This window comes from Aedes albopictus, chromosome 1 (assembly GCF_035046485.1).
Source record: "Aedes albopictus strain Foshan chromosome 1, AalbF5, whole genome shotgun sequence".
Lineage (NCBI taxonomy): Eukaryota > Metazoa > Arthropoda > Insecta > Diptera > Culicidae > Aedes > Aedes albopictus.
The window spans coordinates 58167179-58192927 of record NC_085136.1 but is presented as its reverse complement, the minus strand read 5'-3'; the positions used below and the strand labels follow the sequence as shown (position 1 = coordinate 58192927).

General features: G+C 42.5%; 1 protein-coding gene across 1 annotated transcript; it reads left to right on the top strand.

Annotated features, from left to right (window-relative positions):
- The first annotated feature begins 5065 nt into the window (after nt 1-5065).
- Nucleotides 5066-22364, top strand: LOC115256619 (tetratricopeptide repeat protein 17). The gene is made up of 4 exons (XM_029855441.2): nt 5066-5564; nt 14698-15605; nt 21791-21881; nt 21966-22364. The coding sequence occupies exons 1-4, from the start codon at nt 5448-5450 to the stop codon at nt 22233-22235; spliced, it is 1386 nt and encodes a 461-aa protein (XP_029711301.1). The 5' UTR covers nt 5066-5447; the 3' UTR covers nt 22236-22364.
- The last annotated feature ends 3385 nt before the right edge of the window (nt 22365-25749 follow it).

Below are 25749 nucleotides of genomic sequence, written 5' to 3'. Positions count from 1 at the left end.
TTGTGAAATCCCATTTCGTATTTTAGTGATTGAGTCGTTTCAGATAAAATTTAATGTGGGATCGGGGTAGAAAAAATCATTTTATTGATCAATTTACCAAAAAATTAATGATTAAACTGATGGGGAACTGGTATTTCCCTTCCAAACTTCCAAATTTTCACGACATAACCTCTACTTTTAATCGCCAATACTTGATGAAACATATTCAATTTTTTGATTGATTATCCAACTTACACGCAGAAAAATGGCGCTTGTTTAATACAATAAAACGCATGGTTGATTTTCAAACTAAGAACTCACTTATTCCAAAGTTATATTTGATTGTTTTCATTTAGAGTTTATCGATAAAAACAACCGATTATCATCATTTCATATAATGTCAAAAAATTCATTTGTTTCAACAAAATAAAAACCATAAACATGGTCCGAAAGCACTCACACATCTATAAAATGCTTACCCCAACATCGCCACAACGAAGAAGGTGTAGCAAATCCATCACGCTAACTTCCAAGTGCAGCTTTGACCGTGATGGATAACGCGTAGGTACTCACAACAGCATCCACAAAAAGTTGATCGGTTTCGCCTTTTTTGTCTTTTTTTTTAGTCGTTCTTCTCCGAAAGTGTAGAATTAGCATTTAAGTTAAAATACACATTGCATCACATTCCGGGTTTGTTAGTGGCTAGAGTGCAGTCGTTTGAATCAATCCATTATTTCATGTTGAAAATACCATATCTCTGTTTATTTAAAAAAAACTGTCAAAAATTCGACAAATGAAAATATTTGTATTATCAAACAATAGAACTGTTCAGTTTTAACTAGAAATCAGTTTGTCGCTATAGTAAACTGAAAAATCGGTTGATTTGAACTAGAATTTAATTGAGTTTATTATTTATTTTTCTGCGTGTATATTACATGCTTATATGCTTTCATATGGAACTTCGTTTGAGATTTTATATTCACTACAAAATATGGAAAACCTGTAAATGTTTAGAGTAAAACATTTACATATTTCGATCAAAAAAAGAGTTTTCAACTTCATAAAACTTTCCTATTTTAATATTTTTCTACATTCAATACGTCAAAAAGAAGAAGAAGAAGAAAGAAGATACATACATCCCAGGATCGCCTAGGATAATGATATCTAAAATTGACTAGTTTGTATGAGAAAACAGCTTTGGTGTTTTTTTAATTGCCTGATACTGTTTGTAAGCTGAGTTCATTATCAAATTACAAAACCAGTTATCGATCGCAACTTTCTGATAGCCGCTCCAATGCTGACATTTATTTATTTGTTCTAAATACATTTACATAACTTATGATAAACTAATTTACACCTTGGTATTTAAACAAACCGCCTTTCTGAAGCACTACTTCTTCATCCAACAATATGCATTTTACTTCTTATTTTATTCAATTCGAATCAGTGTTGCCAGTTTCACACAGAAACACCATAACAGTGACTTTCAAAATGCTTAACTTTCAAAATGTTAATTAAACCAACATGCGTCTCCATGGATCCCTTTTTGTGCATTAGGGTCATTTTTTTACCGTGCACTGCGTCAGCGAGCTGCTGTTAACGCGATGCATTAGGAAGGTTAAATGACCCTATTCTTGTGCTATTCAAGGGCTATTCAATCTTGCGGTTAATAAGACAATTTTCGCTTCATAGTAATCAACACACAATCTCTATCACGTTACGCCTGGCATCCCCACAGCAATGCGTGAACCGTCTGCCAACTACGGAATTCGTGCAGACATGGTTTATAAATCCTACCATGGACAAACGGTTGCAATCATCACTTCTCTTTCCTTCTCCACATTAACGTCCCAACAAACATTTTTGCTTTACAAGAGTGGAACAAACAACTCTTTAGCAAACTTCAGCTTATGAAACTGTTATTCAACTTGTTCTGTTACTTGGGGTGCAATCCACCTGAAAATTGAAGATCACCAACACTCACTCACTGAGGTGCCTGTTATCCGACGTCTCCACTAAACAGAAATGTCTTGCTTTTTTTCCGGACAGTGGTGCCAAGACAGAAATGTCTCTCCGTTTGCAAGGAATGCATCGGTGTTGTACATTTCAGGAGTTCTCTCTCTGGCAGCAAAATGGATTAGAGCATCGCCACGGGAGTCCTCATCGCTATCTCTATTATACCACTCCTTTTCGGGTGCTATTTTGGGTTAGCACCCTACCTTCCCGCCAGTGGTCTCTATTTTGGGTTTAGGGACTTCAAAAACATATTGATTTTCCACCGTGCGTTGCACAATGGTCGGAAAAATATAAAGTTCGGCCAAAACTCTTTTTATGTGTTTAATCGAAGTTATAGGTTGCCTAGATATGTTTTATAGTATTTTTAGTGTTTAAAAAGGGGTATTCAAAAAATAACGTAATCTCAATAATTTCAAAAACGGTGAAAATCAGTAAACCCCATATTTTTTGCGTTTTTTGTTAGAAAATCAATTCGTATTTAAATAAATGATCATCTTTCGATCAAATCCAATCAAGTTTGTGGAAAACGTGTGAAAAATGTGGAAAGAAAAATTTTATGTCAGTAAAAAATGGAAAAATAACGTAAAATATATGAAAAAACATGACTTTTTTAAATAGCTCTAGTTTGAAAAACTGCAAATTTCTGCAAAATATTTAAACGTTTTTAGGCAGCTCTAAGCATGATGTTTAAGATGTACTATTCGGAATTGCGGCGACACGTGACGACACGACCCGTTTTTTAACTTAAAAATTACCAAAATTTCTAAGGTACAATATATGCAAATTTGAAAAGTTTTGTGACATATTAATTTTGCACCCTACGTGCATTCAAACAGTCCAATAACAAGCTTTCATATGCTGGATAACTTAAAACATATATTCCATTCTCAAAATATTAATATTTTACTTTTTTCGAATAATTCATTTTTCAATTTTATGACTTACGCCACTTTGGCAGTGAAAATGTCATTGAAATACAAAAGCTGGTATGCTTTTAATTAAGAATCATATAAGTACAATACATTAACTTTGTTACAAGGTGAAATAAAGTTTAAAAATATCAATTTCGTGTTTTGAGAGTTTTGGCCGCCCCTTAGTATGGAGCCCGACCAATGTGCGTTGCTAAAAGTGGTCCATACTTTTTATCGGACGTTGTGAAAACTAAAACAAATGAACAAACTTTTGATGAATTCTACATAAAGCCCAGTTCGTGATAGAAAGAAATCGCTCAAGAAACCTCTTGAGTGATTCCTGACAGAAACTTTCTACGATGACTGCAATTTGAATTGGCAATTTTTCGCAACTGCGTACTGCGATCGAAGAGAACACGGTTTCTTCAGCGATTCAGGCAAGGAATTTTCTATGCATCAAGATAGGCTGTTTGAGAAATTCCTTCTGAACTGCAAAAAGCACACGTAATACTTCGAACATTTCGCCACAGACAAATAGACGTCTTTACTAGCGTCTTCCTCTACTCAACTCTCATCGTTTTATTTTTTGGCGGTTGGATTAAATATTTTGTAGTTCGCAAATCGCTTGCAGGCGGTGTTCACATATTTTTTGCTCCTGTTTGACGTTCACTCACTACCGGCATACACTGAGTGGTTTGCGAAACATAGCGTGATTGGCATCGGAGTTTATGTTTACATGTCGATGGATTTAATAGCAATTTTTTTTCAAGTGATACGTTTGCCATTCAAAATCATAGTCGCGGAAAGATATTCGCCCAATCTAAAAGGACTGAGTTTAGCCAATCGAGTGGTCAATCATGAACTAGGTGACAATATTGAGCGAATGTAAAACTTGAACAAAAATGATGCGAGCGCCACAGACGGGCAGTTGGTCAACTATCTTTTTTTTAATAAACCGTTGAATCGGTGTACGTGGCAATTATTAGTGTTGTGTCTGTTTGTTTGTGATAGGGTTCTGGGAAACATCCAGCCACGCAAGATAAAGTGCATCAATATTCGCCTCTTGCCTCATTGATCCACTGCTGTTCATTTTTCACACCACTGCTCAGCTCACTTCACCGCAAAACGTAAATAAAGAAAGTGACTGCACACAAATCATCAGAATAGCAACTCAGTGCAAGATTTGAGTAGGTCCCCAAATGTGGAAACCCATCGCCAATCCCATGTCGCGTCCTTATTTTTCATTCCCGTTTAGATACCACCGGTGTGAATATGGGTCTCTATTTAGGGCTCAGAAATAGAGATAGGGACCCAGATAGAAACGCCCGTGGCGATGCTCTTAGACATCTCTGTCTAGTGGAGAAGTTGGGTTAATCCCTAGCTGGCCAAGCAGCTATCTAATTGGTTCCTTGTGTGAATGTAGCTGGTTTGGCGATACTGGAGTAGTATCTACGGGTGGTCAAGCAAATCCAAGCTCAAGCTGAATAAAAAAGCTATAGAAAATGTCAATGAAGAAGGATGGGGATAAAATAATATGAAAAGAAGAAGAAAAAGATGATGATGAAAAGAAAAAGGAAGAAAAAGTAAATAAAGCGAAAAAGGAATATGCAAAAACACATTCAAAATAGGAAACAAAGTTATTATGATATTTGCTTATGGTTAGTGGAAAAATGCAGATAACATTGTATTTTGTGTGAATGTGTAAAATTTTTTAACACTGACAAAAAATGACGAGAATAGCGTTTATGTAATAAAGTTGCTACACAATGCTTTCAATCAATGTCTTCCATTTTACTCTTCGGGTATAGCCGCATAATTTCCAGCAACTATTTCTACTTAAAAACATATGGTGAAATAATTAAGTGCTTATTTCAATGTGCAAATTGCAAATTGAAAATAAGACTATGGAAGATTACTAAATTCCTTCCTATTCTCAATTTATTCTTGTTTAAATTTACAAATTCTTTATCAGAATGGCATTGAGTGTTTGTTTTGGGTGCATGTAAAACCCAATACAATTACACTTCATTCACTACATCAGCACTTCTAGCTCATTGAGAGAGTTAGCCTACCTCCACAGTACCGTTCATTCATTTCGTGTGTCTTCTTTGTCCATTCCCTCGTCGCTGTCACGAGCAGCCGCTCTCTGTCATACATAAATATCTCGTACAGAAAGAAAACATTCATCGAACTGCAGCACCAAAGCAGACCTCATTCGTAACATAAGTAAGAACCACCAGTCAGTGTGATGATATAAAGAGTGTGACTCTTGATATTCAAGCGACGATCAGATAAGCACCGAACCGCAATTAGTACCGCAGTAGCAGCGATCGCTCCCAATCAGCATCTACCCCACATGTCACTGATCTCCACTGGTGGTGAGGACCAACAACGACCGTCGCAGTCGTCGTCTTTATCGTCATCTAAATGAACCGGACAATCGCGGCCTAATTTCTCCTACGCACTATATTTTGGACTTGCATTCTGCGGCGGCCTTGAGAGCGCAATAGCATAACTTGCAGTGCACATAGCCTATAGGAGATGCTGTCGAGACTGCTGTACCTGCTGCTGTTGGGTCTGAGTGTCCACCACCAGCAGACCGGCACCGAAGCCAGCACGCACTGGCTGTTGAACACCAACGGGCAGATCATTCCACAGGTACGTACCGGGAAGTAGTTACCGTGAAGTGGGGGTAGATCGATCGGTGGGGTGAAATTGATCACATTCTTTGGATGGTAGTGCCGTACTCAGCAAGAGAGAAGCATAAAGTTTTTTTTTACTGAAATTGGCAATGAAAATTGGCATATTAATTCTGCACTTTACTTCAATACCCGAGCAGAAAAAAATATCAACAGCATAATGAAATATGTTATTTTGGCTTAATAACTGTATAATGAAATCAGTAATTTTTATGTTATTAGCATATCATATTGGGTAATTCTCGCTGAAACCGGCCCACTATTTACACCTTGTCTTCAAAAATGTTTAAGGTGCCGATTTTCTGAAAGCCCTCGCTGAAAAAGTAAGAAAAATGCATTTGGTTACTCAAATTGATGGACCCCCCGTTAGTTTGAGCAACAACAATTTTTGCAGACCCCTCGATTTTGGTCAAATGGTGGCTCACTTAAACCGTTATAACTCGAAAGTTTCTCCAAAAACCACCTCAAAACAAATTGTTGTTGAAAAGAGGAAAGATAGAGCTACTATTTAAAAAAATAAAAAGTTGGGCCGGCCATATTGATTTTGGCCGCCATCTTGGATTTTTATACCAAAACATTTTTTTCACCATGAGGGCAACCACCGATTTTCAAAATTTTTCCATCAATTGAAAGCTGAGACATTTATACTTAACATATAAAAAAAAATTAGAGATGTCTTTTTCTTCTTTCAAAAGTTATCTGCCGTTTTGTAAATCCTGCCTCTTATGCGCACTGGGCCCGGTGCCAGCCATTTACATAAATGCAGCGTTATTTCGCAGTGCTCACGAATACGAATTTAAATTCTGAGTCCACTAATGGAAAGCTGGCGGTTTAAGCTTTTCAAAACACTATAAAAAATGAAAACAATGCCCGCATCATTGAGAAACAGTCAAAAACGGAAACGAACCTCCGATTTGGCAAAATTTTGCGGCACGCGCCTTTGTGTATACATGCAGGCGTAAACTCGGATGCTGTTGCATGTCGTTGCCGGTGCGCATGGAAATGTATGGAGAAAACGTGGCTTAATTTACAAAACTGCAGATAACTTTTGATAGGAAAAAAAGACATCTCTAATTTTTTGATATGTTATGCAAAAATGCCTCAGCTTTCAATTGATGCAAAAATTTTAAAAATCGGTGGTTGCCCTCATGGTTAAAAAAAGGTTTTGGTATAAAAATCCAAGATGGCGGCCAAAATCAATATGGCCGACCCAACTTTTTATTTTTGTGAATAGTAGCTCTATCTTTCTTCTTTTCAACAACAGTTCGTTTTGAGGTGAGAAACTTTCAAGTTATAATGGTTTAAATGAGCCACCATTTGACCAAAATCGAGGGGTCTGCAAAAATTGATGTAGCTTTAACTAACGGGGGGTCCATCAATTTGAAGTAACCAAATGCATTTTTCTTACTTTTTCAGCGAGGGCTTTCAGAAAATCAGCACCTTAAACATTTTTGAAGACAAGGTGTAAATAGTGGGCCGGTCTCAGCGAGAACTACCCATTATGTTATAAACTTATCAATGAGGTGAAGAAATCGGACCTAAGGGATAAGTTGGCGTTGAAACTGCAAATATGTTTGCCAGAGTTGTTGCTTTCTTTGAATCATAGGCTGTTCTTTCGAGTTATACTGATTTAGGAAACAGTGGCATGATCACTTAAGTTCAGCATTCATTTTTCGACCAAACGGCATCCGGCCAAATGACCCGAAACCCCTGATATCTAGATGATATGAATGATCTAGATCATGGTTTCCCAAACTGTGGGTCGCGACCCCCCAGGGGGGTCGCCGGCCTTCATCCAGGGGGTCGCAAGGGACAGTAAAATATTTAACTGTAACAGACATCCGATGAGAGAATTTCTATGGGGGGTCGCGAAAACTACGTCTGCTGACAAAAGGGGGTCGCGCGACCTGAAAGTTTGGGAACCTATGATCTAGATATTCAGAAAATGGAATCTCTACAGCCGCAACAGAATGAGTTTCGCAAGAGACTTGTTTTCGATATTTGAATACACGAGAATTTACCCCTAGATTGGTTCATCTCGAGACTTACGGCTTTACATGCTTTCTATTCGGAGGAAAAATTCACATTGCGGAATCTCTGGAGGAATCCCTGGAGGAACCCCTGAAGGAATTCCTGGATTGATTGATTGATCAGACCTTGGCTGATTCGTCTTTTCCTAAAACCGAACTCCTGCACACTTAAATTAAATCGCCGACCTCAGCAACCGGATTGCCGAGAAGCCGGTGATATTTTTTAATGAATCTCGGTAAAAGTTTTACCGAGATGTCGTTAAAACTTTGCCGAGATCTAGGTAATCCAACTTTTTACCGAGATCTCGGCAAAGTTCACCGAGACTCGGTAATGGTTTACCGAAATCTCGGTAAAAAATTTACCGAGAATCCAACAGCTGATATCTCGGTAAAATATTTACTGATTCTCGGTAAATTTTTTACCGAGATTTCGGTAAACCAAACCGTTTAACGAGAGATATTTCTGAATTTAAGTGTGTGGAGAAATCCCTGGAATAATCCTTGGAGAAATCCCTGGAGGAATTCCCATAGGAATTTCTGGAGGAATCCCTGGAGGAATTCCTGAAGGAATCCCTGGAGGAATTCCTGAAGGAATCCCTGGAGGAATTCCTGAAGGAATCCCTGGAGGAATTCCTGAAGGAATCCCTGGAGGAATTCCCGAAGGAATCCCTGGAGGAATTCCTGAAGGAATCCCTGGAGGAATTCCTGAAGGAATCCCTGGAGGAATTCCTGAAGGAATCCCTGGAGGAATCCCTGAAGGAATCCCTGGAGGAATTCCTGAAGGAATCCCTGGAGGAATCCTTGGAGGAATCCCTGGAGGAATCCCTGGAGGAATCCCTGGAGGAATCCCTGGAGGAATCCCTGGAGGAATCCCTGGAGGAATCCCTGGAGGAATCCCTGGAGGAATCCCTGGAGGAATCCCTGGAGGAATCCCTAAAGGAATCCTTGGAGGAATCCCTGGAGGAATCCCTGAAGGAATCCCTGGAGGAATCCCTGGAGGAATCCCTAGAGGAATCTCTGAAGGAATCTCTGATGGAATCCCTGGAGGAACGCCTAGAGGAATCCCTTGAGGAATCCCTGGAGAAATCTCTTGAGGAATCCCTGGATGAAACCCTGGAGGAATCTCTGGAGGAATCCCTGGAGGAATCTCTGGATGAATCCCTGGAGAAATTCCTAGAGGAGTCCCTGGAGGAATTCTTGGAAGAATCCCTGGAGAAATCCCTGGAGAAATTCCTGGAGAAATTCCAGGAGGAATCCCAGGAGGAATCCCTGGAGCAATCTCTGGAGAAATCCCTGCAGGAATACCTCGAGAAATCCATGGATGAATACTTGTTTTAAAATATAAATTTTGTAACGTTTTGTTGTACAAGCGAGCCAATACAGAAAGATAAAACAAAACAATATCACCCTGGATTACAGTATATTGTTTTTGACCTTAATGACTGATATTCTGATGATAATGTTTAAACTAATTTCAACCTTTTGAGAGCTATTTTTTTCCAAACATTATTAACTAACGTGCGTGGGAAAGTGTGCTGATTTATCATTCCTGGTGGCATCCCTACACCAGATCTAGGATTCCTTACGAATTGCTTCCACGGTTTCTGCAGATATAAATTTCGGGAATCCTCCAGGCATTTCTTTTGAGCTTTCCAGAGAGTTCTTTACGAGATTCCTCCAAGAATTTGTTTAGGAATGTATCATAATTTCCCTCTGGGATTCTTCTAAGAGTTTCTTCCGAATTTCCTATAAAGGTTTCTTGAAAAAATAATGCTCCTAGGACAAGTTCCTGGATTCCTCCTTAAGTTCCTCCTAGAATTCTGCAAACTATACCTTTAGAGGTCCTTTTCATAGTTCCTTCATGGATTCCGCACAGAATTTCTTATGAGATTACACCAAGAGTTCTCCCTGGTATTCTTTCAGGGTTTTCACCCCCTGAATTTTCTACCGGGATTCCTCCAGAAGCTCCTTCTGGGATTCCTTCAGGACTCCTCCTTTGCGGAATTACTCCAAGAGTTCCTTCTGGAATTCATTCAGGAAATCCTTCCGAGACTTCTACAAGAACATTTTCCGGTATTCCACCGAAAACTTTTCCAAAAATCCTCTAGGAACTTCTTATGGATTTTTTTTGGGTTCCTCTGGAAACGCCATCTGGGATTCTTTCAGGAACCATGATTCCTTTCGAAACTAGGATCTGTTTTCGAGATTCCACAAGGATTTCGGTTTGTAATTATTGCATATCCTTAAATCCAGGAAGGGCTTAAACAATCCCGGTTGCAGTTCATATAAATCCGAAGAATCTCACAATTATAAAGGAGTTCCCGAGAGAACCCTGGCAAGTTTCTGGATAATTCTCGGAAAAAGTTCTAGGAGGAATCCCGGAAGGAATTCCCGAAATAATCCTGGAAGCAGTTTCTTGAGTGAGTTTTGGAGGAATTCCAAAAGAAAGTCGTGGAGAAATTCAGGAAAAATTTTTTGGATGCATCCCGGGACGATCCCCTGAAGAATGCCCAGAACGAACCTGAATAGTCTCGCATGGCATTTCTGGAGGTATCTTGAATGAATCACAACAAAAAACTTGTGGAGTAAATCCGGAATCAATTCCGGAATCTCGGATGAAATTCTTAGAATTCCAGTGCCCTATAGGGCCTTGTTGTTTACTAACGATTCAGACTTAGAAAACATCTTCAGATTTACATGGATGAATGATTGAGTTCAAAATGTGGAGCTCGTGTGCGAAGGAAAGTGTGCTGATATACCTATGACTTGCTGGTGGCACCCCTCCAGGTGCTCCGTCTGATATTCGACAAAAACTCCATCCGGGATTTCTCCAGGAATTCTTTCCACGCATTCTCCATAAAAATTTTTCAGGATTCCTCTAGGCTTTTGTTCTGAGATTACTCTAGCTAGATGGTCTTTGTGGGATCCTCCCAGGAATTTCACCAAAGATACCCTTCCGGAACTCCATCAGGACGCCTCGAGGAATTCTAGGATTTCCTTCTGAAATTTCTTCATGAATTTCTTTAAAAAAATTCGCGATTCATCTAAGAAAGTCTTCCAGAAATCCTCTAAAACCTTCTTCCAGTATTCCTAGAACTACCACTGGGATTGCTTCAAGAACTGCTTTCGGAAATTGCTTCAGCAATTCCTACGAGGGCTATGTACGAAGGGATTCCTACTGGAAAATTTTCCGGGATTCTTTTGGGAACTTCTTCCGGGACTCTGTCACAAACTGTTTCCGAGATTTATTCAAGAGCTCGTTGTTCTTTCTGGAATTCTTCTGGGAGCTCCTTCCGGGAATCTCCTAAAAACTTCACCCGGTATTTTTTAAAGAAATTCACCGGAATTCCTCCGGGAATGAGGAATGAGAAGTAGTTCGTGCAGGAATCCCGTAAGAGGTTCTTGGAGGAATCTTGGAAGGAGTACCTTGAGGAATCTCGGAAGGATGAGGAAACAATCCCAAAAGTAGGAAGAGAACTACTTTTGGGATTGCTTCCTCATTCTTCCGAGATTCTTCCAAGAACCTCTTACAAGATTCCTGCAGGAACTACTTCCCGGATTCATTCGGGAACTCTTGCCGGAATTCCTCCAAGAACTTCTTTCGAAAATCCTTCAGGATTCTTACAGGACTCTCTCAGAAACAGCTTCCACATTTTTTTTCAGGAAATCCATTCAGGATTCTTCCGAGAACTCTTTCCTGGATTCCTCCAGGAGTTCCTGCTGTATTTTCTGCAGTTCCTTTGAAATATCCCCGGAAGTTCGTTATTGAGTTCTCCCAGATGTCCTCGGGGTGGAAATCCACCAGTAGTTTGTTACGTAATTTCTCCAGGTGTTTTTTGTAGCAATCTTTATGGAATTACTAAACGAGTTCCTTATGAAGTTCCACTAGGAGTTCTTTGAGAACACCTCCAACAAATTCGTTAGAGAATTTCTCCCCAGCCTCAGCAAGGCACCACCTAAGGGAAGGAGTAAGGGATCCTTCTGCGTTTCCTCTAAGAGCTTTTTTCGGGATTCCGTTTTCCAGGAATTCCTTCTGAAAATCTCAGAGACAACTTCTGAAGACATTCCAAAAGAAACTATTAGGATAATTTCGGAAGGAATTACTGGGGGAATCTTGAAAGGAATTGCGGAAGAAATCTTGGGAACAACTCCCGAAAGGATTCCAGAAACTCCTGTAGAAGGTCCCAGTAGGAATCGCAGAAGGAATCCAGGATCAATCCCTGAGGGAACTGCTTCAGGAATCCCAAGAAGAATCTCAGATGAAGCTCCCCTAGAAACCACAAAAAGAACTCCTAGAGGAGTCCTGGAATAAGTTTTTGGAGACACCACGGGAGGAACGCCTGAGGAAATCCTAGGTAAAATTGCTGGGGAATTCTCAGATGGAATTCCTGGAGGAATTTCGGAACGAATTCCTATGGGCATTCCGGAAGGAATTTCTGGAGAAAACTAGAAACTATTGGGGAAATTTCACATCCACGGAAGGAATCCATGAGGAAATCCCTGATGGAGTCCAGGGAGAAATCACTGAAAAATTTCCGGAGAAATTCCGGTAGAAGTCAATCAACAAAACAATCCCGGGAGAAATTTCTGAAATAATCTCTGGGCAGGAATATACGAACGAAGTCAAAATTCCGCATGGAGGAATCTCAGAAGGAATTTTAGAGGAAGCTTTAGACAACTCTGTGGAAGAATCATAGGAAAACTCTAATAAAAATCATTGAATGAATCCATGAAGATATGAAGATACACCGGTTGGAATCCATATCGGAGTCTCGGAAGGAATCCTTGAAGAAGGGTGTTCTTAACGAATCCTGATGGAATTTCGGTAGAAATCTCTGATAGAGTCCCGGTAGGAACCCCTGAAGAAATTGTGAAAGACCGGGAATGAATACCGAGAAAAATCCCTGATAGAACTATTGAGGAGATTCCGAGAGGAATTCAGAATGAAAACCCTGGTGGAATCCCTGAAGGCGTTCCGGGAGAAATCTCACGAGAAAATACTGGAGAAGTTTGGGGAAGAATTCCGGAAATAATCCCTCAATATATCCGGGAGAAATCACGGAAGCAATCTGTGAGGAAATTCTGGGAGTCATCTCTGAATAATAAAAACATGGGAGAAATCTCTGAAGGAATCCTTATAAGAATATCGGTATGAACATCTGAAAAAACCTTGGAAGGAATCCCCGAAAAAACACCGGGAGTAATCCCTGAACGAATATCGGGAGAAATCAATTAGGGAATCCCAGAAAGATATCTTGAGGTTAATCAAAAAATCGATTTTTAATAGCATAATCTGGAAGAATGCTAGCTAGACAATACACATTCCAAATTTTATAAAGATTGGAGCACTAGAATGAAAGTTACAAATGGCAGAAAGTAGCCCATTGCAATGTGCGCACGTTCAGAAGTTCCCTTTGAGACTCACCCAAGCGGTTTTTATGGGATTTCACCAAAAGTTCTTATTTGGGATTCCTTCCTGGATTGCTTTAGGAATTCATTCTGTGATTTCTTGAGTTCTTTCTCGGATTTCTCCTAGAATTCTTCCTGGGATTTATTTTTTTACTTACAGGTATTCCACTAACAAGCCCCGGTTCATCATCATCATAGAAAATCTTTCCGGGACTCATATAAACAAATTCTTGCAGGATACCTTCAAGAACTTCGTTCCGGAAATTCTGCAGATCCTTTTGAAATCCAGGAATAAGTTCCTGAAAAAAATCCTAGTTCTTGAAAAGGGGACCAGGACGAATACCAGAAGAAGCTCCGGAGAAAATCCTGGGAGAAGTTCCAGAGTTGTTCTCGGAAAAACTTCTTGGAGAAATTCCGGAAGGATTTCTTGGGTGAATATCAGGACGAATTCCTGAAGAAATCCTTGAAGAAACTGCTAAAGGAATCTCGTCTGGAATTTCTGGAGGAGTTCTAAAGGAATCCCAGGTGAAATTTCTGGAAGGATCTCTAAGAAAACTCCTGGTGTAATCTCTGGAGAAAATCCTTGAGGAATCCCAGGTGGAACTATGGAAGGAACCCGTAAAGGAACACCTGGAGGAATTTCAGAAGGAATTCTTTATGAAATTTTGGAAGCAATCTCTGGAGGAATCCCAGGAGGACCTCCTGGAGGAATCGTGGAAAGAGCTCCTGCAGGAGTCAGTATAGGACTCTTGGAAGAAACCTCTGGCAGAATCTCAGAAGAATCTTCTGGAAGGAAGCTGGAAAGGAATTTCTGAAGAAACTACAGAAGGAATTGCTGGAGGTATCCTGTGAAATCTCGGAAATCACGGGGTTCTTCAGAGTCTCAAGTGCATCCGACTGGGGTTTCAGGGGGTTAATGGGGGCATTTCTGCGAGCTTGGGAGGATTGCCAGTGGGTTCCAGAGAGTTAAGAGGTTTAGAGGTTTCATGGTTTCGGAGACATTTCCGGGAGGTTTTCAGAGGATTTTCAGTGGTTATACAAGGGGGTGTCATTGGCGTATTAGTGGGCTGAGGAGAGTCTCAGAAGAGTTACTTACAGGGGCAAAGGGGGTCGACGAGGCTTCAGGAGCGTTTTCGGCGATTTCAGAGCGACTCAGGGGTGTCACAGGGAGTCCGAGAGCCTTTCAGAAGATTTTCGGAGGGTTTTTAGGATGTTTCAAGCAATTTTCAGCGATGTTCAGAGGTGTTACAGGCGGTTTCAAGAAATTTTGGGGGCGTTTTGAAGAGGAGGAGGGTTGGAGCTAGGAGGTTCTCAGGGGTGATACCAAGATTTCAGTGGGTTTCCGGGATGTTCACAAATTAAAATAACAGCGGGAAAGAAACGCGGTAAGAAACAATGACATTTCGGGAGAAATCGCTGAAAAAACCTTGATTCTCAAAAGATCTGGGGATACTGATTGAAAATTTTGCTAGGGAAGTGATCAATTCCTCACTTGTTTACGGTATTACAAAAAGTCATGTTGAAGCTGAAGTGTGTGATGGATGTATCCATCACACACTTCAGCTTCAACATGCTATAATTAGCGCCCACCGCCATCCAATCGATCATGTGTGTAACGAACTCCGAATCTATCCCATTTGTATTAAATTGCAGCTAACGTCGCCCTTCTACCTGCGCCGATCGTACGACCTGATCGCGTTTCTCAACCAGAATGTCTACAAGCAGAAAATAGATCTGATCATCAGCGAGCTGTTGGCGATCAAGTCGAATCTCACCGCCAAGATGAACAACCTGGACGCGTACACCAATGACCTGACGACGAAGATCGGCTGCATACCGAACTTCTACCTGGACGAGTCGGACATCCTCAGTACGATCATCAACATGAACTACATCAACCGGATCACGATCCCGGACAAAGGGTCGGCTGCAGCTGGGGCTGCGGTCAGTTCCAAGGCCGTCGCGGCCAAAGGCAAAGTTCCTTCGCCCAAGTGTGGAGACTACATGAAGCTGGACTTCAGCGTGGGCAGTTTCGATCACCTGGACGGGATCTACAATCGATCTCAGCTGAAAATGGTTCCAGAAGATATGTTCAAATCGCTGGAATTCTACGTACCTTCGGTCAAATCTCCACAAGCCCTGGCGGAAGATTTGCGGAAGAACCCCAGCTCCTGGAAGTATCATACGATCGCCTCCTACTATTGGCGAAAAAAGGGCAACGCTCGGGAAGCGCTGGAATGTGCTCGGCGAGCGGTGGTGCTGGCACCACGAAAGTACAAAGACATCGCGCTGCTCAGTATGGGTACTGTACTGCAGCGATCGCAGTGCCTCAATGATTCGCTGGTTGTGCTGAGGGCGGCCGTCGATCATGAACCGAACGAGCCGGAAAATCAGATGGCCCTGGGCAATACGTACATGCTGCTGTCGGAGTTCAACCGGTCGTTTGAAGCTTACAAGGCGGCCGAGAGTTTGGACTCCGTTTATGCCGAGCATAATGACTACATTAAAAAGTCGATCAACTGTTTCAAGGATCTCAAAATTAATCTGCTGACGATGGAAAGGTAAGGAAATTGAAACATTGGTTCTATCCCCACGGGAATTCCCGAGGAATTCCGGAGGAAATTTCTTGAAGGAATTCTCCCTAGAGGTTCTTCAGGAATTCCCCCAGAAGTTTCCTAGGAATACTCTCAATCAGGGATTTTCCTAGGAATTTTCTCAATTTCCTCAGGAATCCCTCCAAGCCCGGATGCTTCCTTCGAAAAGCCTAGAAGCTTCTCCCAGGAAGCCTGGAAGCTTCTCCCGAGAAGTCTGGAAGCTTCTCCCGGGAAGCCTGGAAGCTTCTCCCGAGAAGCCTGGAAGCTTCTCCCGAGAAGCCTGGAAGCTTCTCCCGAGAAGCTTGGAAGCTTCTCCCGAGAAGCCTGGAAGCTTCTCCCGAGAAGCCCGGAACCTTCTCCCGAGAAGCCCGGAAGCTTCTCCCGAGAAGCCCGGAAGCTTCTCCCGAGAAGCCCGGAAGCTTCTCCTGAGAAGCCCGGAAGCTTCTCCCGAGAAGCCCGGAAGCTTCTCCCGAGAAGCCCGGAAGCTTCTCCCGAGAAGCCCGGAAGCTTCTCCCGAGAAGCCCGGAAGCTTCTCCCGAGAAGCCCGGAAGCTTCTCCCGAGAAGCCCGGAAGCTTCTCCCGAGAAGCCCGGAAGCTTCTCCCGAGAAGCCCGGAAGCTTCTCCCGAGAAGCCCGGAAGCTTCTCCCGAGAAGCCCGGAAGCTTCTCCCGAGAAGCCCGGAAGCTTCTCCCGAGAAGCCCGGAAGCTTCTCCCGAGAAGCCCGGAAGCTTCTCCCGAGAAGCCCGGAAGCTTCTCCCGAGAAGCCCGGAAGCTTCTCCCGAGAAGCCCGGAAGCTTCTCCCGAGAAGCCCGGAAGCTTCTCCCGAGAAGCCCGGAAGCTTCTCCCGAGAAGCCCGGAAGCTTCTCCCGAGAAGCCCGGAAGCTTCTCCCGAGAAGCCCGGAAGCTTCTCCCGAGAAGCCCGGAAGCTTCTCCCGAGAAGCCCGGAAGCTTCTCCCGAGAAGCCCGGAAGCTTCTCCCGAGAAGCCCGGAAGCTTCTCCCGAGAAGCCCGGAAGCTTCTCCCGAGAAACCCGGAAGCTTCTCCCGAGAAGCCCGGAAGCTTCTCCCGAGAAGCCCGGAAGCTTCTCCCGAGAAGCCCGGAAGCTTCTCCCGAGAAGCCCGGAAGCTTCTCCCGAGAAGCCCGGAAGCTTCTCCCGAGAAGCCCGGAAGCTTCTCCCGAGAAGCCCGGAAGCTTCTCCCGAGAAGCCCGGAAGCTTCTCCCGAGAAGCCCGGAAGCTTCTCCCGAGAAGCCCGGAAGCTTCTCCCGAGAAGCCCGGAAGCTTCTCCCGAGAAGCCCGGAAGCTTCTCCCGAGAAGCCCGGAAGCTTCTCCCGAGAAGCCCGGAAGCTTCTCCCGAGAAGCCCGGAAGCTTCTCCCGAGAAGCCCGGAAGCTTCTCCCGAGAAGCCCGGAAGCTTCTCCCGAGAAGCCCGGAAGCTTCTCCCGAGAAGCCCGGAAGCTTCTCCCGAGAAGCCCGGAAGCTTCTCCCGAGAAGCCCGGAAGCTTCTCCCGAGAAGCCCGGAAGCTTCTCCCGAGAAGCCCGGAAGCTTCTCCCGAGAAGCCCGGAAGCTTCTCCCGAGAAGCCCGGAAGCTTCTCCCGAGAAGCCCGGAAGCTTCTCCCGAGAAGCCCGGAAGCTTCTCCCGAGAAGCCCGGAAGCTTCTCCCGAGAAGCCCGGAAGCTTCTCCCGAGAAGCCCGGAAGCTTCTCCCGAGAAGCCCGGAAGCTTCTCCCGAGAAGCCCGGAAGCTTCTCCCGAGAAGCCCGGAAGCTTCTCCCGAGAAGCCCGGAAGCTTCTCCCGAGAAGCCCGGAAGCTTCTCCCGAGAAGCCCGGAAGCTTCTCCCGAGAAGCCCGGAAGCTTCTCCCGAGAAGCCCGGAAGCTTCTCCCGAGAAGCCCGGAAGCTTCTCCCGAGAAGCCCGGAAGCTTCTCCCGAGAAGCCCGGAAGCTTCTCCCGAGAAGCCCGGAAGCTTCTCCCGAGAAGCCCGGAAGCTTCTCCCGAGAAGCCCGGAAGCTTCTCCCGAGAAGCCCGGAAGCTTCTCCCGAGAAGCCCGGAAGCTTCTCCCGAGAAGCCCGGAAGCTTCTCCCGAGAAGCCCGGAAGCTTCTCCCGAGAAGCCCGGAAGCTTCTCCCGAGAAGCCCGGAAGCTTCTCCCGAGAAGCCCGGAAGCTTCTCCCGAGAAGCCCGGAAGCTTCTCCCGAGAAGCCCGGAAGCTTCTCCCGAGAAGCCCGGAAGCTTCTCCCGAGAAGCCTGGAAGCTTCTCCCGAGAAGCCTGAAAGCTTCTCCCGAGAAGCCTGGAAGCTTCTCCCGAAAAGCCTGGAAGCTTCTCCCGAAAAGCCTGGAAGCTTCTCCCGAGAAGCCTGGAAGCTTCTCCCGAGAAGCCTGGAAGCTTCTCCCGAGAAGCCTGGAAGCTTCTCCCGAGAAGCCTGGAAGCTTCTCCCGAGAAGCCTGGAAGCTTCTCCCGAGAAGCCTGGAAGCTTCTCCCGAGAAGCCTGGAAGCTTCTCCCGAGAAGCCTGGAAGCTTCTCCCGAGAAGCCTGGAAGCTTCTCCCGAGAAGCCTGGAAGCTTCTCCCGAGAAGCCTGGAAGCTTCTACCGAGAAGCCTGGAAGCTTCTACCGAGAAGCCTGGAAGCTTCTCCCGAGAAGCCTGGAAGCTTCTCCCGAGAAGCCTGGAAGCTTCTCCCGAGAAGCCTGGAAGCTTCTCCCGAGAAGCTTGGAAGCTTCTCCCGAGAAGCCTGGAAGCTTCTCCCGAGAAGCCTGGAAGCTTCTCCCGAGAAGCCTGGAAGCTTCTCCCGAGAAGCCTGGAAGCTTCTCCCGAGAAGCCTGGAAGCTTCTCCCGAGAAGCCTGGAAGCTTCTCCCGAGAAGCCTGGAAGCTTCTACCGAGAAGCCTGGAAGCTTCTCCCGAGAAGCCTGGAAGCTTCTACCGAGAAGCCTGGAAGCTTCTCCCGAGAAGCCTGGAATCTTCTACCGAGAAGCCTGGAAGCTTCTCCCGAGAAGCCTGGAAGCTTCTCCCGAGAAGCCTGGAAGCTTCTCCCGAGAAGCCTGGAAGCTTCTCCCGAGAAGCCTGGAAGCTTCTCCCGAGAAGCCTGGAAGCTTCTCCCGAGAAGCCTGGAAGCTTCTCCCGAGAAGCCTGGAAGCTTCTCCCGAGAAGCCTGGAAGCTTCTCCCGAGAAGCCTGGAAGCTTCTCCCGAGAAGCCTGGAAGCTTCTCCCGAGAAGCCTGGAAGCTTCTCCCGAGAAGCCTGGAAGCTTCTCCCGAGAAGCCTGGAAGCTTCTCCCGAGAAGCCTGGAAGCTTCTCCCGAGAAGCCTGGAAGCTTCTCTTGAGAAGCCTGAAAGCTTCTCCCGAGAAGCCCGGAAGCTTCTCCCGAGAAGCCCGGAAGCTTCTCCCGAGAAGCCCGGAAGCTTCTCCCGAGAAGCCCGGAAGCTTCTCCCGAGAAGCCCGGAAGCTTCTCCCGAGAAGCCCGGAAGCTTCTCCCGAGAAGCCCGGAAGCTTCTCCCGAGAAGCCCGGAAGCTTCTCCCGAGAAGCCCGGAAGCTTCTCCCGAGAAGCCCGGAAGCTTCTCCCGAGAAGCCCGGAAGCTTCTCCCGAGAAGCCCGGAAGCTTCTCCCGAGAAGCCCGGAAGCTTCTCCCGAGAAGCCCGGAAGCTTCTCCCGAGAAGCCCGGAAGCTTCTCCCGAGAAGCCCGGAAGCTTCTCCCGAGAAGCCCGGAAGCTTCTCCCGAGAAGCCCGGAAGCTTCTTCCGAGAAGCCCGGAAGCTTCTCCCGAGAAGCCCGGAAGCTTCTCCCGAGAAGCCCGGAAGCTTCTCCCGAGAAGCCCGGAAGCTTCTTCCGAGAAGCCCGGAAGCATCTCCCGAGAAGCCCGGAAGCTTCTCCCGAGAAGCCCGGAAGCTTCTCCCGAGAAGCCCGGAAGCTTCTCCCGAGAAGCCCGGAAGCTTCTCCCGAGAAGCCCGGAAGCTTCTCCCGAGAAGCCCGGAAGCTTCTCCCGAGAAGCCCGGAAGCTTCTCTCGAGAAGCCCGGAAGCTTCTCCCGAGAAGCCCGGAAGCTTCTCCCGTCTCCTGATTTCTGATTTCTAATTTCTGATTTCTGATATTTGATTTCTGATTTCTGATTTCTGATTTTTGATTTTTGATTTCTGATTTCTGATTTCTGATTTCTGATTTCTGATTTCTGATTTCTGATTTCTGATTTCTGATTTCTGATTTCTGATTTCTGATTTCCGATTTCTGATTTCTGATTTCTGATTTCTGATTTCTGATTTCTGATTTCTGATTTCTGATTTCTGATTTCTGATTTCTGATTTCTGATTTCTGATTTCTGATTTCTGATTTCTGATTTCTGATTTCTGATTTCTGATTTCTGATTTCTGATTTCTGATTTCTGATTTCTGATTTCTGATTTCTGATTTCTGATTTCTGATTTCTGATTTCTGATTTCTGATTTCTGATTTCTGATTTCTGATTTCTGATTTCTGATTTCTGATTTCTGATTTCTGATTTCTGATTTCTGATTTCTGATTTCTGATTTCTGATTTCTGATTTCTGATTTCTGATTTCTGATTTCTGATTTCTGATTTCTGATTTCTGATTTCTGATTTCTGATTTCTGATTTCTGATTTCTGATTTCTGATTTCTGATTTCTGATTTCTGATTTCTGATTTCTGATTTCTGATTTCTGATTTCTGATTTCTGATTTCTGATTTCTGATTTCTGATTTCTGATTTCTGATTTCTGATTTCTGATTTCTGATTTCTGATTTCTGATTTCTGATTTCTGATTTCTGATTTCTGATTTCTGATTTCTGATTTCTGATTTCTGATTTCTGATTTCTGATTTCTGATTTCTGATTTCTGATTTCTGATTTCTGATTTCTGATTTCTGATTTCTGATTTCTGATTTCTGATTTCTGATTTCTGATTTCTGATTTCTGATTTCTGATTTCTGATTTCTGATTTCTGATTTCTGATTTCTGATTTCTGATTTCTGATTTCTGATTTCTGATTTCTGATTTCTGATTTCTGATTTCTGATTTCTGATTTCTGATTTCTGATTTCTGATTTCTGATTTCTGATTTCTGATTTCTGATTTCTGATTTCTGATTTCTGATTTCTGATTTCTGATTTCTGATTTCTGATTTCTGATTTCTGATTTCTGATTTCTGATTTCTGATTTCTGATTTCTGATTTCTGATTTCTGATTTCTGATTTCTGATTTCTGATTTCTGATTTCTGATTTCTGATTTCTGATTTCTGATTTCTGATTTCTGATTTCTGATTTCTGATTTCTGATTTCTGATTTCTGATTTCTGATTTCTGATTTCTGATTTCTGATTTCTGATTTCTGATTTCTGATTTCTGATTTCTGATTTCTGATTTCTGATTTCTGATTTCTGATTTCTGATTTCTGATTTCTGATTTCTGATTTCTGATTTCTGATTTCTGATTTCTGATTTCTGATTTCTGATTTCTGATTTCTGATTTCTGATTTCTGATTTCTGATTTCTGATTTCTGATTTCTGATTTCTGATTTCTGATTTCTGATTTCTGATTTCTGATTTCTGATTTCTGATTTCTGATTTCTGATTTCTGATTTCTGATTTCTGATTTCTGATTTCTGATTTCTGATTTCTGATTTCTGATTTCTGATTTCTGATTTCTGATTTCTGATTTCTGATTTCTGATTTCTGATTTCTGATTTCTGATTTCTGATTTCTGATTTCTGATTTCTGATTTCTGATTTCTGATTTCTGATTTCTGATTTCTGATTTCTGATTTCTGATTTCTGATTTCTGATTTCTGATTTCTGATTTCTGATTTCTGATTTCTGATTTCTGATTTCTGATTTCTGATTTCTGATTTCTGATTTCTGATTTCTGATTTCTGATTTCTGATTTCTGATTTCTGATTTCTGATTTCTGATTTCTGATTTCTGATTTCTGATTTCTGATTTCTGATTTCTGATTTCTGATTTCTGATTTCTGATTTCTGATTTCTGATTTCTGATTTCTGATTTCTGATTTCTGATTTCTGATTTCTGATTTCTGATTTCTGATTTCTGATTTCTGATTTCTGATTTCTGATTTCTGATTTCTGATTTTAATTTTTAATTATTGCATACTTTTCACATAGGCATTTCCTATCAGGTAATCTGTTTATTGATGATTGATTTCAGATTGCTTCAAGACATCATTCCCGGCCTAGAGCGATACGGGGCTCTTCAAAAGGAATTCGATGAATATCACGAAAAACTTGATCGGGAGCAGGTTCGTAAAGAATTAATCTATTTTTTTCTGTTCAATTTCCCTTATATCGTTGTTTACTAATTTCCTAACCACTACTAATCGTAGGCTCCCCTGAAAACGCGCGTCTTCGACGAAGCCTACAGCAAGCAGGTGGACTTCCTGATCCAGCGCAGTCAAATCTGCACCACCCGGATGACGAAGGAGAAGAGCGAGCCCATCCTGTCCTGTGATTTCATCTCCGACGTGCAGATGTTGATGGAGGACTTTGCCGTGGAGATTCTCAACAACTACGTGGACCTCAAGAAGGAACTGATCAATACGTACAAAATCAACTCGCTCGGAATCTACAAGAAGATTTTTGTCGAGCATTTCTGATGGCCGGGGATGAACTGGTCTGTTTAACTGTTAGTTGTTTCATTTGTTGAAACTGTAGTTTCTTTTGAATTATTCTCAGTGCTCTTTTTTGTGACGTTTATTTATTAAAAACTCAAAAAAACATCTCTATATGGTGTTGTTTGTTCATTTCTCAATCATGTTTCCAACAGTGAAATACAAGCTTTTTGAACATCAAATCTTCTAATTGGTTTCCTTCACATTGTTGTCCGTCCACTATAAGCCCACTCGCTAATGAGATTATCCTGTCGCATTGCACTGCCCGATCGGAGAGCGAATGAGAATGCGGTGGTGTGTCCTTGGTGGGTTTCAAACTTGTGGTGTTTCGTTACCTCATTGAAACGTGTCGTCGAAGGAGCGGGCACCTCTGACTTTGGCGCTGGGTTAGAACGAATCTGCAAGGCCTCGTTGTCATCATTCCAACGGAAGGGTGTTACCTTGCGCTTAGGTAAGTGTAAGGTTTCCACGTATCAATTATGCCTACTGTCTCGTGAGTAGTATTAGTTCTCAGTTTTGTTTCAAATGGGGCTTCACGAGAACTCTTCTGCACGGGAAACGTGACTATCGGTAAAATGTGAAAAATTTGGAATTCTCTTTGAGTATAGCATAACTTAATTGATTGTTATCGTAATCAACGTCTATAACAAACTACTTTGTTAGCCTGTTGGATCGATAAAAATAAAGTATTCACAGGTTTGATTCACTTCATATTCAAGTGATTCAGTCTGATTCACTTCATATTCGAGTGATTCACGTGTGATTCACTTCATATTTAAGTGATTCAGGTGTGGTGCACATCATTTTCAAGTAATTCAGTTCTTCTCATATCATGTTCAAGTGATTTAGGTCTGATTCGCTTCATATAGAAGTGATTCAGGTCTGATTCACTTTATATACGAGTGATTCAGGTCTGATTTACTTCATATGCAAGTGATTCAGATCTGATTCATTTTATATTCAAGTGAATCAGGTCTTTTCACATCATATTCGAGTGATTCAGGTTTGATTCACTTCATATTCAAGTGATGAAGGTCTTCTCACATCATATTCAAGTGTTTCAGGTCTTATTCACTTTATATTCGAATGATTCAGGTGTGATTCACTTCATATTCCAGAGATTTAGGTCTGATTCACTTCATATTCGAGTGATTCAGGTCTGCTTGTCTTCATATTCGAGTGATTCAGGTCTAATTCACTTGATATACGAGTGATTCAGGTCTGATTTACTTCATATGCAAGTGATTCAGATCTGATTCATATTATATTCAAGTGAATCAGGTCTTTTCACATCATATTCGAGTGATTCAGGTTTGATTCACTTCATATTCAAGTGATGAAGGTCTTCTCACATCATATTCAAGTGTTTCAGGTCTTATTCACTTTATATTCGAATGATTCAGGTGTGATTCACTTCATATTCGAGAGATTTAGGTCTGATTCACTTCATACTCGAGTGATTCAGGTCTGCTTGTCTTCATATTCGAGTGATTCAGGTCTTATTCACTTCATATTCGAGTGATTCAGAACTAATTCACTTCATATTCGAGTTTTTCAGGTTTGATTCACTTCATATTGGAGTGATTCAGGTCTGGTTGACTTCATATTCGAGTGTTTGAGTTCTGATTCACTTCATATTCGAGTGATTCAGGTCTGGTTGACTTCATATTCGAGTGTTTGAGTTCTGATTCACTTCATATTCGAGTGATTCAGGTCTGGTTGACTTCATATTCGAGTGTTTGAGTTCTGATTCACTTCATATTCGAGTGATTCAGGTCTGGTTTACTTAATATTCAAGTGATGTAGGTCTTCTCACATCATATTCAAGTGATGTAGTTCTTCTCACATCATATTCAAGTGTTTCAGGTCTTATTGACTTCATATTCGAGTGATTCAGGTGTGATTCACTTCATATTCGAGTAATTCAGGTCTGATTCACTTCATATTCAAGTGATTCAGGTCTGGTTCACTTTATATTCGAGTGATTCAGAACTCATTTACTTCATATTCGAGTGTTTAGGTCTGATTCACTTCATATTCGACTGATTCAGGTCTGGTTTACTTCATATTCAAGTGATGCAGGTCTTCTCACATCATATTCAAGTGTTTCAGGTCTGATTCATTTCATATTCGAGTTATTCAAGTGTGATTCACTTCATATTCGAGTGATTCAGGCCTGGTTTACTTCATGTTCGAGTAGTTGAGTTCTGATTCACTTCATATTCAAGTGATTCAGGTCTGAATCACTTGTTGTTCGAGTAATTATGTTTTGATTCACTTCATATTCAAGTGATTCAGATACAATTCTCTCATTGATCAAGTGATTCAGGACAAATCTAATTCATATTCAAGTTATTCAAGTCTGATCCGCTACATATTAAATACATTTAGGTTAGATTTATTTTATACTAGCTGTCCCGGCAAATGTTGTACTGCCTGTCTACTGTGTTTTTTTGTCATTCAGCTCCTTAGAGAAATCCCCGGCAACTTCATTTGTATGGGTGCCCCCTTCCCTAATGAAAATGTATCATACACTGGCGATTGGGTGAATGATTACATTCCGTGTATGATTAGAATGATAGCCCCAAAGGGTTGTTAAGCACGTTGTATCATATTTTTCTATTAGGGTTTCCAGAGATCGGAGGATGCTAAGAACCTTACCCAGCCCCAAAAGTACCCACATACAAAGTTCCATGACGATCGGTTCAGTAGTTTCCGAATCCATAAGAGTCAGACAGACAGACAGAAATCCATATATATATATATATATATATACTAGCTGTCCCGGCAAACGTCGTAATGCCTGCCTACTGTGTTTTTTGACATACACCTCCATAGGGACCGTCCCCGGTAAAGTCAGCTGTATGGGAGCCCCCCGTTCCAGAGAGCGGAGAGGTCTCACACCAAGCTAAGAACCTTCCCCGGCCCCAACAGCACCCACGTACAAAATTTCACACCGATCGGTTCAGTAGTTTTCGAATGCATAGCGGTCAGACAGACAGACAGACAGACAGACAGACAGACAGACAGACAGACAGACAGACAGACAGACGGAAATTCATTTTTATATATATATATATATATATATATATATATATATATATATATATATATATATATATATATATATATATATATATATATATATATATATATATATATATATATATATATATATATATATATATATATATATATATATATATATATATATATATATATATATATATATATATATATATACTAGCTGTCCCGGCAAACTTTGTCTTGCCAAGCGGTAGTGGTTTGACAACTGTTGAGCGCCGCACTCTAGATTGGTTTTATTTCGATCGTGTTGATTTTCTTCTCAGGTCATAAAATATCAGTAATTTGTCAATTATCTTACTTTTTTAGTTGGATTTCGTAACTTTTTTCACTTATAAACACAGCCACCATGAATACGAATCAAAACCTGCAAGAGTCATCCCGATCGGTTCAGCCGTTCGTGAATTTTGTTGCC

Excerpts from the sequence above, each read along its gene's own strand:
- LOC115256619 (XM_029855441.2), top strand. The coding sequence starts at position 5,448 with ATGCTGTCGAGACTGCTGTACCTGCTGCTGTTGGGTCTGAGTGTCCAC. Across the intron at positions 5,565-14,697 it reads ACGGGCAGATCATTCCACAG|CTAACGTCGCCCTTCTACCT; the intron begins GTACGTACCGGG and ends ATTAAATTGCAG. Across the intron at positions 15,606-21,790 it reads AATCTGCTGACGATGGAAAG|ATTGCTTCAAGACATCATTC; the intron begins GTAAGGAAATTG and ends GATTGATTTCAG.